We start from the raw sequence: 14004 nt of genomic DNA, 5'->3' as shown, positions 1-14004 counted from the left end.
TACGCGAAGCGGCCGCCCCCCCGTGCCGCCGCTGCCACCACCCCGGCTTAGGCCGCCGCGCATGTGCCGCCGCTAAAAAATTTAATTCGTTTTAACACACTACTATAAATAGTGAACATTGTTATTCAACTTTCATTCCGTTTTGGTCCCCACTCGCACAGGATCCCCGGGAATCCCTCCGACCGCCCCACCCTCACCCAGTCACTCAGGCCACCCACCTAGCCACCGCTCTCGTTCATCCGCGCACCTTACTACCCCCGGGGTATCGAGCACTTCGGCGTTTTTCGTCGTCCCCTTCGCACACGCACCGCGCGCGTATATATACGCCACCGCTCGTTTTCGCCCGCGCGCGTATATAATTTATATGTACGTGTGTGTGTGTGTTTGTACTGTGTACAGGCAGCGGCGGCGGAGGAATACGGTTCGTTCCCGTCCGCCGAGCCTACATATATACGCCACTGCCACCGCTTCCTTCTTCGTCGTCGTCGCCACCGCGCTCGTACCGCCGTCTCACCCCGCTTCCTACACACGACCAATGACAGAGCGGTGGCGGCGGCGGTGTCGTTCTCTCATTTTACTAGGCAAATGTAATTTATGAGCGCCGAATCAATACCGAACGCGGGTCGGAAGCTGAGGGCCCACGCGCGCCGTGATCAGAGCGAGTGGTAACGGCAGCGGCAGCGGAAGAGAAAAGAGTCGGCGGTGTGGCAGATGAGGCACAGCGGAGGGGGAGGCTGTAAAAAAATGTAAACCTACCCAGATTTTCTCTAGAAAAACCGCCACCACCGACGCCGGATAGGCAGCGCTCCGGCCTATATATGCAGCGCGAGCGGCCCAGGCCTCATCGTCATCGTCATCGTCGTCGTCCTCGGCGTGGCAGGTATATATATGTATACAGGTGTGGCGGTGTGGTGGTGGCGGCATGGTGGGTAGAAAGCCTTTTATGCTACCGTTTTTCTCTCTTCTCCCGCGACGCGGAGGACGCTTAAAATATTATTCCGTAAATCCTTGATCGGTAACCGCCGCCCGTACGATGATTTATCGCCACGTCTCGTATTGTTATAAAACACATATATTCACGCTTATATATTATAAAGGTCTCAGGTAGGTACGCATATAATACGTCTGTGCGCGTATGTACATTGGCGTTACGCCACAGCATTTCTGTAGCAGCGACGGTTCGTTCGTTTATTTAATATGATACAATAAACACATTAAATTTAAATCGTATTGTATATGCCACCAGCTACAGAAAATCTCGGCGACTACATCACCGCAGAGCTCAAAATATATAGCATAATATAATATATGTATACAAAACAAAAATAGTAAATAAATAAATAAATAATACAACGCGGAAACTATTCGGATGAAAGCGAAAACACGCTACAACCACGGCGGAATGCCTTTAAGCGGTCAAACTTTTTAATATTATATAAATTGTAGTTGGCTGAATTGGCGCGAGCGAATTGTGCACAACGTCGAGTCGTCACGGCCAATTCTGCACGTGTCCTGCAGAAACTCGCGGACGTTTCGTCGCCCGATTAAAGGGCGATTTAAAAACGTCGCACGAACCATTAGGCGTTTAAATTTTGCAGATTTTAATGACCCGTTAAAAGCGGTCAACGTAATATAACGGTGGCTGACGGAGGTGCAGGCGGCGGCGGCGACGTCGGCAGAGGATATATCCCCGCGGCGCGGCGCCGCTCCGACACCTGACCCTGTCAGCGAGGATGAAAGTAAAAACTTACTGCAAGCATTACACTCAGTGCGCATACATAAATTTACTTTGATATACAATATAACGCGAATACGACTTAAGAGCTTTTTTGGTGAAAGAAAAAATTGCAAATCTGACTGAAGACGACTGCTAATTTACACTAAGTTCCTATATACCTATATTATTCAAATATTGAATATTGATTGTGATATTGTTATTATTTATTATAATCTTTGGACGATATTATAACTACATCTTATATAATTACATATAGGATCCGCTGGGCCCAGACTTTGACTAAAAACAATACGAAACGAAGAAAATCGCGATCTGACATTTCAGTCGGCGATACTCTCTACCTTGTAGCTATATATTGAAAAACGATTATTGCGCACGACGCTGGGTCCCCGTTGTTGTTGTTATTACTATTATTGTTATTTTTTTTTTAAGCGACATTAATCGAAACCGGAAGAATTAATTTTAGCTTGAAATAATTCGGTACCCACCTCTTAGTATACCCAGTAGTCTGTATTTATTTAATTACGAATTAGTATTATTTACTATACACATATATATATATAGGTACGTGTAGATAGATATGTTTCCGCGTTTCAAATTAAAATTGTTACTCTTGATTTAAAACCAAAACTACATTTTAAGCGAATTTGTCAAAAAGCGTACAGCGAAATAATATATATTCAAAATCAGTTCTTCCGGTTTTTACGTTACAAAATTTTATAGGAGGGTGTGGAAAAATCAATAATTAGAGAAAAACGTTTGGCGTTGTGTGACTCGTTCTAAAACGCAAATAAATAAATTTTCATTTTAGTTCTTTATTGTATGAAAACTTAACATTATTACGCAGTAACATATTATTGACTATTTCTAGAGTTATATTGTTATTAATGAACTATTAAATTAAAACATATATTTATAATCAACAACATAATAATACATAATTTATAATCAACTAAACATTTTATAACAATCATAGTATCTTTTAACATTTATCAGTTATCTTATTTTTTCTACGAGCCGAAATTTTTCATTTGCGTAAGTATAAGTTAATTTATTATTTAATGAAACCGCGATGATACCTTAAAATTACAGTAGATACCTTACTATAATACAATACCTAAGTAAAATTAATTTTGAATTTAAAATATTTCTTGATAAGAGTGCAGTGTTAATTTAGAGGATTATTATCTAGACCTTATTTTTTATTTAACGCGTAAAGAACATTTTGGAAAACTTGAACTTTAAAAACGAGTCTTAGAAAAATGTTAAAAAAATGATTAAAAGTTTTTCTTCCGTAATAAGTAATAAGCTAAAGAGATACCGGTTGAAAAAAAATATTATTAAAAAAGAATTTTCACATTTTATAACATTAAAATTGGGGTATAACTATTTTATTTATAGATAACTTCTATAAGGGTGAGAAGTGCAATAGAAGTATAGGCAATATAATGGTTTAGTTTTCATTTTTAATAAAATAATACGCGGCCAGGCTGACATAATGCGTAGGGATGTATATGCAATATCATTTTTACGTGGTTATACAAGGTAATTCGATTTTTTGAAATGGTTAACAAAAACCTACGGAATTTGCTCCTTAAAGTTTAAAAGGAGTGAGCGCGGCGAGCCTCCGCGAGATTTTCGATGCGACTAACCTGTCCGAAATAATAGCGTGCGAGCCGGCTTGTTTATCGGAATAGAAAAAAAATAATAAAATGCCGTCACTGCAAGCGATCAACACGCAAAACTCGCGGAAGTGTATTTTTTTCGTATATAAATGGAAAAACATATATCGCGTAATTTTATTCCTTCGCGTAATTTTGTTGTTTTTGTTTTTTACCGTCCATCTTTGTTCGGCTTGAGCGTGATCGGTTCTGTACAGTGGCACAATAATTATTCATACAACACAATATTATAATATGCCGACCCTGTTCACACACTCACACACTTGTATGTGTATAACCAGCTAACCCAAAATGCATGGTGTAACAACATTATAATATAATAATAATATAATGTATGTACTATTATTATACACCACAGCAGCATCACTTGTTGTGCGAATAACAACGCGTGGTGGCGGTTAGTCTTAAACGTCTGTATTATGTTAAAAGTTTTACACCGCCGATTGTGTATATTATAATAATAATAATAATATATATAAACACACACTCACAAATTAGATTGTCCATATGACGGCGAGTTAAAACTGGAAATTCACAAGTTTAGAGAGTTGCAGAAAAAATAATGTAAAAAAATTAAATAAAAAACAGGTCAGCGCTGATTTTTATTAGCAGCACCTCTATGTATATACGATCTATTCGCGTTTAAATAGCATTCACTAGGAAGAATGGCGAACAACACGACTATCATATTATATTATTATATAGGTAGTACTTGTACACGTTCTACGCAAATATAGACGAACATAAAATATTATTATAATAATAATATTCTCGGCGGCGCGACATGTGCCGCCCGATTGGCGTTACAATTTCCATACCAGTCTCGCGCGTGTTTGTACGGATTTAAAATCTATTATTATGATTTTTTTATATATATATATTTATGTATACGGATTTAAATCGTGAAACCTCGTACTTAATTCGAAAAACATAAACGCATAAAATATTCGGCGACGACTATACCAAAAATCGTGTATTGGAACGTTTTTGTTGTTCGGACGTATAAATGGTATATTAAATATTTTAATTTATCTACGGGGGCATAATACTATGGGCGACGGATTTTTTTTTTTTATCGTAGTTGTTGTCCACCAATGAAATATTTTCAACATCGTCGTGCACGAAACCGGAGGAGACATTTTGTTGTTAAATGATTCCGCGCGTGACGTCGCAGACGACACGCACGAATACAAAGACAACATTACAATAACAATTAATGACATAATATAATATGTTATTATAACTAGGTAGGTACTTGGGTATTTCAATCATCGTCGTTCACACCATCACGCATCAATTGCCTGTTTATTTCTGTGAAATTACGAGGGAAGGCGGTTACAATTTTTGAGATAAATGTGGAAAAAAAGAAAATTATTAGAATAATAATAATAAAAATAAAAATATGTATTGACGAAGATTTAATAAGAACACCATGGATGCGTTCGGGAAAGCAGAGAAGCGTCTGCAGTCGACGGATATCGGTACAACAGGTCAAGATTTGTTTGCGTTTTCCGGGAAAACACCCCCGCGGGCGTCTTTAAGGTGTCCGGTAGGAAAAAAAGCAAAAATAAAGGGTGAAATGCCCCGGGGAAAATCACCGTCCCGTTTACACCAGCTATCGTGTCGCTTAAATACGCATATAATATAACATAATACATCACATCGTGCCGTGTACTCGGCAGTCGTCGATGTTTTTACGACACACGCGTGATACCGTATATATACCTACTCACCACCTATATAACACGTCTTGTAAACGTATATATCAGTTGAATCCATCGGTTCTATTTTTCCTTACTATATATTAATATATTATACATTTATACATCAACGTATCACGATAAAAAATGTTAAAATATAATGATAAATAAAATATTTTTCGTTTTTTTTTTATTTAGTACCTACCTATACACATTTCTTATTTGGCTTTGTGCTTGAGAATCGGACCATTTCTACCGTGATATTTATTATTTACTACATACACTCCGAACAAAGGAAATATTAAATACATAATTCGGTGTTATATTAGTTATTATCATGAAAATCGAGTTAATTACCTACTTCTTTTATAATTGTGTTTAAACAATTTCTATATTAATGAGTAAATACTTAATTTGTGTAGAACGTTTATAATAATGCTACAATTACCATTTACCACATACAACAATATTATACAAGAAACATTTTTAAACTAACGTATGCACTGTGTAGTATAGGTAAATAAAGGTAATATTCTCTGGAGCGTGCGTGCGTATTTTTAATATTTTTAATAGAAGACACTTCAAAATATATATAAGATAAAATGTATGGGTAAGATTGGAAAATTATAATAAAAATATATTTTAAAAATGGGTATTATCTAATATCGTCATGCTGTAAAATTAAAATAATCACAAAAATTAAAATAAGGTAGAATGAATATAAAATACTCATTTCCGGGAAATTGAAAAATTATAAAGGGAAATAAATTGTTTACAAATAATTATTATAAATTTATAATATTGATTCCTTCAAATAAATATCAGTATGAACTGTAACGAATTTTCTAGAAATGTTCATACCGATAATGCAACATACAATCGTATAACTTTTTAAAAATGAATAACTAGGTATATGTGATAATTGTAAATACAATATCCCGTCTGATTGTACATATGAATATTATTATTATTATGTATTTTACTGTTCACTGTCCAATATTTTAACGTTAAAATTATAATATAAATTAATTCATTTGCGTCAAAAAAATAACAATTCTACAATAGACTCCCGGCTATACACGGTATCGTGTCCAAAATAATAATAATAATATATTTTATGAATTAAAATCGATTATTTGTCCATAGGTTTGTATAACGTTGTGTAAAAAAGGATTATCAACTGTCAATGTACCTATAATATAGGATACAATGATTGTTATTATACACAGAAAGATTAAAATAACACGCAACTATTCATATTTAACACAATTAAAAAAACAAATTAATAAAAATGTATTTCAAACAAGCTAGAAATCAAATTTTACTAAATAGGATATCAGACAGAACTCAGAGGCGCACTATTTATATTTACTGTTTGACTCACCACTCAAGCGCAACATATCAAATTTACGTTCAGCACAATTAATTTCTGTTAAATATGATTAATATTGTTGGAGTGAATTGACTTATAATCAAACTTAAAGGTAAGAATATTATCTATTCATAACATTTAATGCACTTAATTAAGCATGCCTTTTTTTGGTAAGAAAAATCATTAAAATAGTGTTCAATTATTCAACTTTTAATAGGGTGATTTAGGTTAGTAGTTAGAAAAACTTAATAGAATATGTTATCACAACAGCACCTAAATTATGTTATAATGACATTAGTTAACCAAAAGGAACAACTAAAATAATATTAATCTAAAACAAAACCCTGTGTTGTTAGTATTAACATCAAGAATAGAATTTAAATTTAAATTTTAGTGTGAACAATATGATAATGTTAAAACAACCGTGTCGGGAGTTCTGAGCAAAAATCGACGTACAAAAGTCTATGGCCCTAGTTGTCAGTTGTCATGACCTAGATAATATTTCAACCTTTAAGTTTGGTTAATACACTTTAATATTAAAATTAAAAGCTAACAACACAACATTGGTTTTACTGAACGCAAATTGTCTATGTGGCGCACTTGCGCGTAAGTCAGAGTGCGAAAACAAACACTGCGCTGATATCCTCTTAAATAAAATTAATTTTAATTTTCTCATTCTGATAGCCAGAAATTGTATACTATAATTTATTTGATGTCAATCGAGAAGTTAAGCATGGAAAAATGGATCAAATATTTGTTAGCTTAATATTGTAAAATGTGTTGTAAAGAGATTAAGATAATATGATAAAATAAAATAATTTTAATAGGTATGTCTACATGTTAGAATACAACTGTAATTTGTAAGAAACACATAATAAAAGGGATTGACTAATGATAATAATTATTATATTTATTAATAAAACATATAGTTTACGAAATGTGTTTGTTAACAAATGTGTAAATGTGTTATTAATATTATTATACTCGAACCGTTTCGACATTGCAGATTAAGAAATTTGTAAAATATGTTATTAACCTAATCGTGACAAATCAGAGTGTTTATTTTAATAAATACAAAAGGTAAATCCACCATGTGTATTCGCTTTTAAAAAAATGTCCCAACATACGATGTAGTACAGGTCGTGCAAATGGAAAAATATACGTACTTCGTTATAATAATTGTGAGGCTTTAAACACGTAGCTCGGTAAAAAATTAGTCTATTTTCTTAACTCTTAGATTTATATATATATTTTTATAATATAAAATAAAAGATAAAAATACATCAAGTCTATATACTCTTCTATCGAGTTTATTATAATCGCAAATCACAATATGTTACGCGTGCCGTGTATATAGGCATCTGCTGTCTATAATAATATACACTATACCTATACATTATTTACGGTCTTGTCCAGTTCGATATACATAATATTATTACAAGTTGTATCTGTACAACCTATACTATTATATATTAAACATCACGCGCTTGCGTGCCCACGTCTAATCGACTTTGGCGTCACCGGGATTCGTGGTCTGCTAATTATTATTATGAACACCGACACCACACAGCAACAAGTGATGTGTATATATATATATACTGCAATCGACGACGACGGTGACAAACCACCCACAATCTACTGCTCGTGACCGACCCGCGTCTATAGTGTAATAATCAGTATACCTACCTTATTTGCAAAGATCCTCAGCAGCCAATCGGTGTCTGCCGTCTGGCCGTCTATGGAAATATACTAATATTGAATAACTATATTACTACCCACTCGGCCTTTGCAGGATAAATATAGTGAGAATTATATTTGTCACTGCGGGAGTTTGTAGCCGTCATCGGATTTGGAACATCGTAGAACATCGTGGGTGGATTTGGCATATTATGATAAGAAACCCAACAATTTAAAATTTTAACTTGACTATTATTTTATACCTGAATCTGGACAAGTGTTGGCACAGCCCTGCTACTAATAGGGATTTTATGAGAACGAATCATATTATGAATTGTAGTAGGAAGGAGCCGCAAATGCTAGAAAATTAACCGATAATTAAATGATATATATGTATAGGTACGCTGCTCGATATGGTATCCGAACCCACACTCGCTGCAATAAACTGAGCCACCGTGGTCTTATCAATTTAACCTCGATGCACTCTGATGTGAATCAATATGCACGCGTTGTATACGGTTGAAAGGTAAAGTAATCGTGTCAAAGTTTCAGATTTCATACACAACTAGCAGATATGCATAATTTGCTTGATATCTACCATCGGGGTATGTGTAGTTATGGTGGTGACGGAATGTATACTTATTGTTTGTTTACAACATGTTTTTTATTCTTTTCTGAGTGGATCAAAAATCTTAAACATTAGCATGCGGCACATAATAAATATATAGTATAATATCATGTACATTGAACATAATATATTCAATATTGTATTGATTGCAAATCGAGTATAGACTGGTATTTTTTAGAGGCAATTTTCCGGTATAGTCGTGTAAAATATGCAGAAAAACCGCGAAAAAAATGTACAGGCCACAACTTACTTTTTAATTTAAAAATACATGCCCAAATTCTAGGTAGAGAATGGTGTGATAATAATATGAATACAATACACGATTACGATGATAAGAATATCATAGAATAATATCGTTACATATATTCCATTAGATATGTAGAATACAATACATTATATAATTTTTGACTATATTATTTTATACACAAAACAATATATTATAATGTAGTCAGCCGGCCATTGAAAAAATGCGACTAATACGATGCAAAAACGCTGATGTCGAAAAACTGAAGAGCAGTCGACACTTACATTATAGGTATGTACTATGCATTATTATAATATAGTATATTATACAATATACTATATTATATAGTATATTACACATGCCTACGATAATTATTATCAGAAAATCGAATTTTCAACGAACCCTTGTCGTTTGAACTTTTGAAGTATACGTATACGAGAACCGCCGTTTTAGGGTGCGGAATATTCGGTGTTTTAATAATTTTAAAATAATCAGATGAGTCTGTTTTCCGAGCATAGAAACTGAACGAAGTTTACCTATTATAATATGGTTGGTATATTATTATTATAATTTATAATATTACTATTGTAGTGATTTGTTGAAATCCTTCGGTCGATTGACGATAAAACAATGGTGATCAACAATAGTTAATGTAGGTACGCATCATTTTTCGAAGAGTTTAGATGGATACGACTAAAATGGTTAAAGGTACACATTTTATTACTTTATTATTATTAGTATTATATTATATAAGTTTATCGAAAATGTTCGGCCAAACAAGTTGTGAACCCGATAAAAAGCCATAACAGACTTCGCACTGATAGTAATATACTAATATCACACATACATCACGGAAGGTTTGACGTTGATGTTTTTTGCGTACACAATACTCTTGCAGTCTTGCGGAAATTATATATAAAAATATAGCTCACTGCTGATGTAGATGGAGCAATATTATCACGACGTATGTATATATATGCAGACCGATGATGATTTAAAATTCCTACCGAGAGACGTTCGCACCGCCTTTTACAGTGGCGGGGTAGTTTAATTTCGTCGGTTGTTTTTAAGGAACTCCCTCGGGAAAAGACTGTTACTATGTAGGTATATATATATACATATGTATACATATATATGGCATAAAGGAGTATCGCCATTTTCCGGATGAACCCCAAGTCCCCGCCGGACTGACAAAATCGTTAAGGACATATTATATGCAAACGACGCGTAACTCGATACGAGATATAAATCCTCTCATACCTATATATTATTATTAGTGGTGGCGTTGGAGGAGGACGAGGACGAGGAGAGGGTGGAGCACGACGTATACATACAATGCATGCGTGATTTTACGGGCAATACGTTTTGGTTTTACGCTCAGGGATGGCCGTTTTACAGAACGAGAGCAAACAACGCGCTATACGGTTGTGGCGAAATCGATGAGAACAAATAATATTCATCTCGCGTCGAAATTATATTATTTTCATTTATACTTGGGAGTTATACGTATATTATATAGAAGTATTTTAAAATTTAAAGCCAACGAGTGGCATTTTGTACAAAAGCACGACTTTATTTTGTTTTTTTTATCTTTATTTTAAACGCTGAATTCGTTGATATTGTGTGCAGTGTATTTTTTTTTATAGTACTTTCATTGCTCTATATTACCCAACCCTCGATTTCAGTGACCCATGTGATTTATACGGGGTTATAGTTGGTAGTATAAAGCTTTGTATGGGAAATCGTTTTATAGGTACCACGATACACGGGTTTACAACAAAAATAAAAACACGATATTTTATAATATTATTCGAATATTTTGAGAAATCACTAATTTATTTCAATTAAAATTTAAATGATTACCAGCAGTAATCGTTTATCAAATGGTGATAACAATTTCTCGAGGGTGACATTGGTGACATTTTCAATACATTGTAATATTTCATACCTACACAAAAATCTACTAAAAATGTAATAATACTACAAATAAAAAAATAAACCCAATGACCACGGTGCAGAGGGTTATCTTTCACTTGAATAAAAATAAATCTATTAAATTGTTTTTAACAACGATCCGAAGATTGAATTTATCTCTTGGCTCACGAACTACTTAGAGTACCGTTATTTTGACTAGTCTAACTTGTTTTACTACTATTTTCAATATAAATCAATAACATCAAAAAATTCAAAAATAAAAAAAAATTGTGTAGATGCAAAATAAAAAAAAACGTGACCAAAACTACCGCATACAAATATGACGTAGGTAGGATGTGTATTTTGTTTATGTTATCGTATACTTGCGATCGATATGACAATAATCGTTTCGAATCTCGATAAAAATATGCATGCATCTAAGTATGTATTGAGTAACAATTGTTTGATTGTATATTGAATAGCATATAATGCCATTATGGTATGTTTTATTTTAATGTATTAGAAAAAAATTCTATACTGTTCACTATTATAGTCAAAACAATAATTAGGTTTAAATGATTTCAAATTATTTTTTTAGAAATGCAGAGGTTTTAATTATTTTTTTTTTTTTTATCGATTGTACACAGGTTTAGCTTACATATTACCGACTGTGAGAATATATTTTGTAAATAACACGCTAAGAAATCCTTATCGACATAATATAATGATTGTAATGCACTATAATAGCGATGGCGATGTCGTTTACACGGTATTCACAGAGATGTACACTAAAATTTCACGAGAAAAAAAATATAATAAAATATGCACGTTATACAAAAAATAAAACTAGTACGTAATAATAATATTGTATAGTTTAAGAATTTGTACAACTCATGTTGAATTTTTATCATAGAAAGGCACACGTTTATACAATGTATAATATAATAATAATATTATATGGCCTAACTATAATATGGTGTAACATAAATAACGCCGGCGTCCCGTAGGCCGCAACTCATCGTCAACAGGGCGGTCTAATAGTCACAACACTTTTACAAGTATGTTTTAAAATATCAGAAATTCGCAACACACAAGTCGCCAAATTCGAAAAAAGAATTTCCGCGGGTTAATGAAAAAATATATTATAGATTTGCGCGTCGGATCGGATATTTATAAGTGCACGTAATATCGCCGTTTAGACCAATACACCTATTATACGAGGGATTGTATTACGATAAAGCTAGAGAAAATCGGTTTAAAGCCCGTACGAAAAGTATTAACACAATCTCGTGGTTTGTACTATAGCTTACCCTGCAACGGTAGTGGATGAGTCCGGACCGGAAACTGGCAGGTCATGGCACGGGGACACGCGACTGCCGCCGTCGTGATGATCGTCGGTTGGTCTGTCTGCTGGTCGGTCGGAGGTGCGCTTTACGCCACGCGTTGGTCGGTCGGAGGTGTGCCTCACGATACGCGTCGGTCGGTCGGTCGTCACCATGGGCTGCCGAAAATCATGGGCCACCGCAACAGCCAACACCGCCGTCGCGGTTTTCGATAATTTATTGGTATGTGGTTAAAAAATTTAATTTAGAAAATGAGAAAATTAATACGAAAATCGCTGGGCCGTCGGAACGCGCAAGGTGCCAGCAGTATGTCAAAAACACAGACACCTTACCGGGAGACGCACTGTGGGCACTTGCAACGACGACGGTTAGTAAAAAAAAATTTAAGATCGTTTAATAAAATTTGAGACAATATTATCGACGGCAACGTACCTATTACTATCTATGACTATTAATGGGTACAGACAATATATAGACACACACGCGACCGCGCGCGCACTGCACACAAACAACACGCACACACTCGCGCGCGCGTGCGAAGAGCTGACCGAAAAGAATAATAATAATAAAAATAATAATAATAATAGTAATATTTGCGAACTGGTTGTACTTGCGTTGCATCGAAACGCAAACTGTCATGTAGACGGTGTTTATTTTTTTTTCGTCGGTGCAACGAATCGGTGAACCAGTTCCTCTCGCAGATCGCGCGCACGCCACTCCTCCTCCCCAGACGGCCGGTCGTCGTCTCACTCCCAATAATAATATAATATAACCGAAGCGCACACACATCCACACGAATACGCACACATACGACTCTATACTTATATTTATTTATATATACACTCACGGACGCAGACTCCCGAGCGCGAGAGGACCCGACTTAACCACGGTTGGGAGATTATATTTTTCCTCTCTCTCTCACACACACACTCTCTCTCCATATATTTTGTACTATTGTTTCGTACATTTGGTTTTTTCGCAAATTTCTGGTCGTTGTACCCCGCCGCCTGACATATTTCGATAGGTACGTATGTATTACACGTTGGTCGTACTACGCATAAAGTCGCATCTCACCCTCCCCTCCATTGACATTTCCTTTTTTATTTTTAAATCTCATAAATTCTTTTTGTACACATTTGTATATCCGCGCATCCAGTTACGGCGGCTTGCGTAGGTATACTTAAAATAACAACATACTATCGTTGTATACGTAGGTACAATTGCTTTCAAACTAAATTTATCAGACCAACCAATATTATATTGTTATTATATCTGTTATTGAAAAGAGATGCACCTATAATATAACACCTTTAACCTTTGTCATTTCGGAGGGACCGCATATTATAGATGTTTTATTTCTACATAAATTACTGAACAAAAAAATAGTGTGTCTCGAATTATTGAGTAAAATTTAATTTTTGAGCTCCACAAATGAATACAAGGTCTAATAGTACTTTTTAAGTTGTTGGTTGTAAAAGAAATATTGTCCTAAACCAGTGTTTCCCAACCATTTTATCACCGCGGACCATAACGTATGCGTATTAAAAGTCAAAACGGTACTCTCTGCCTTGGGCGTTACAATTTTAATTAATTTAAAATAAATAAATTATACATTCAATTTATTATTAATATTAACATTTTGCGCAAGTGCGGTCGTGCAGTCTAAGATAATAATAATAGAAAAAAATTCATGACTTATAACTTAT

The 14004-nt window shown here is 34.6% G+C and overlaps 1 protein-coding gene across 4 annotated transcripts in view; it reads right to left on the bottom strand.

Annotated features, from left to right (window-relative positions):
- Window positions 1-14004, bottom strand: part of LOC100167818 (broad-complex core protein) — an 81132-nt gene that overhangs the window by 27366 nt on the left and 39762 nt on the right. For 2 of the 4 annotated variants that reach the window (XM_008182360.3, XM_008182356.2), the window contains exon 1: window positions 12266-13043. The exons of the other annotated variants lie outside the window; for them this stretch is intronic. In XM_008182360.3, the coding sequence (XP_008180582.1) occupies window positions 12266-12311 (46 nt within the window). In that variant the 5' untranslated portion in view covers window positions 12312-13043. Of the gene's footprint in view, window positions 1-12265; window positions 13044-14004 lie in introns of those variants that run through there. 4 annotated transcript variants of the gene reach the window in all.

This window comes from Acyrthosiphon pisum, chromosome A1 (assembly GCF_005508785.2).
Source record: "Acyrthosiphon pisum isolate AL4f chromosome A1, pea_aphid_22Mar2018_4r6ur, whole genome shotgun sequence".
In the NCBI taxonomy this organism is placed as follows: Eukaryota; Metazoa; Arthropoda; class Insecta; order Hemiptera; family Aphididae; genus Acyrthosiphon; species Acyrthosiphon pisum.
The sequence above is the reverse complement of the archived record's forward strand: the minus strand, read 5'-3'. Positions and strand labels throughout refer to the sequence as shown.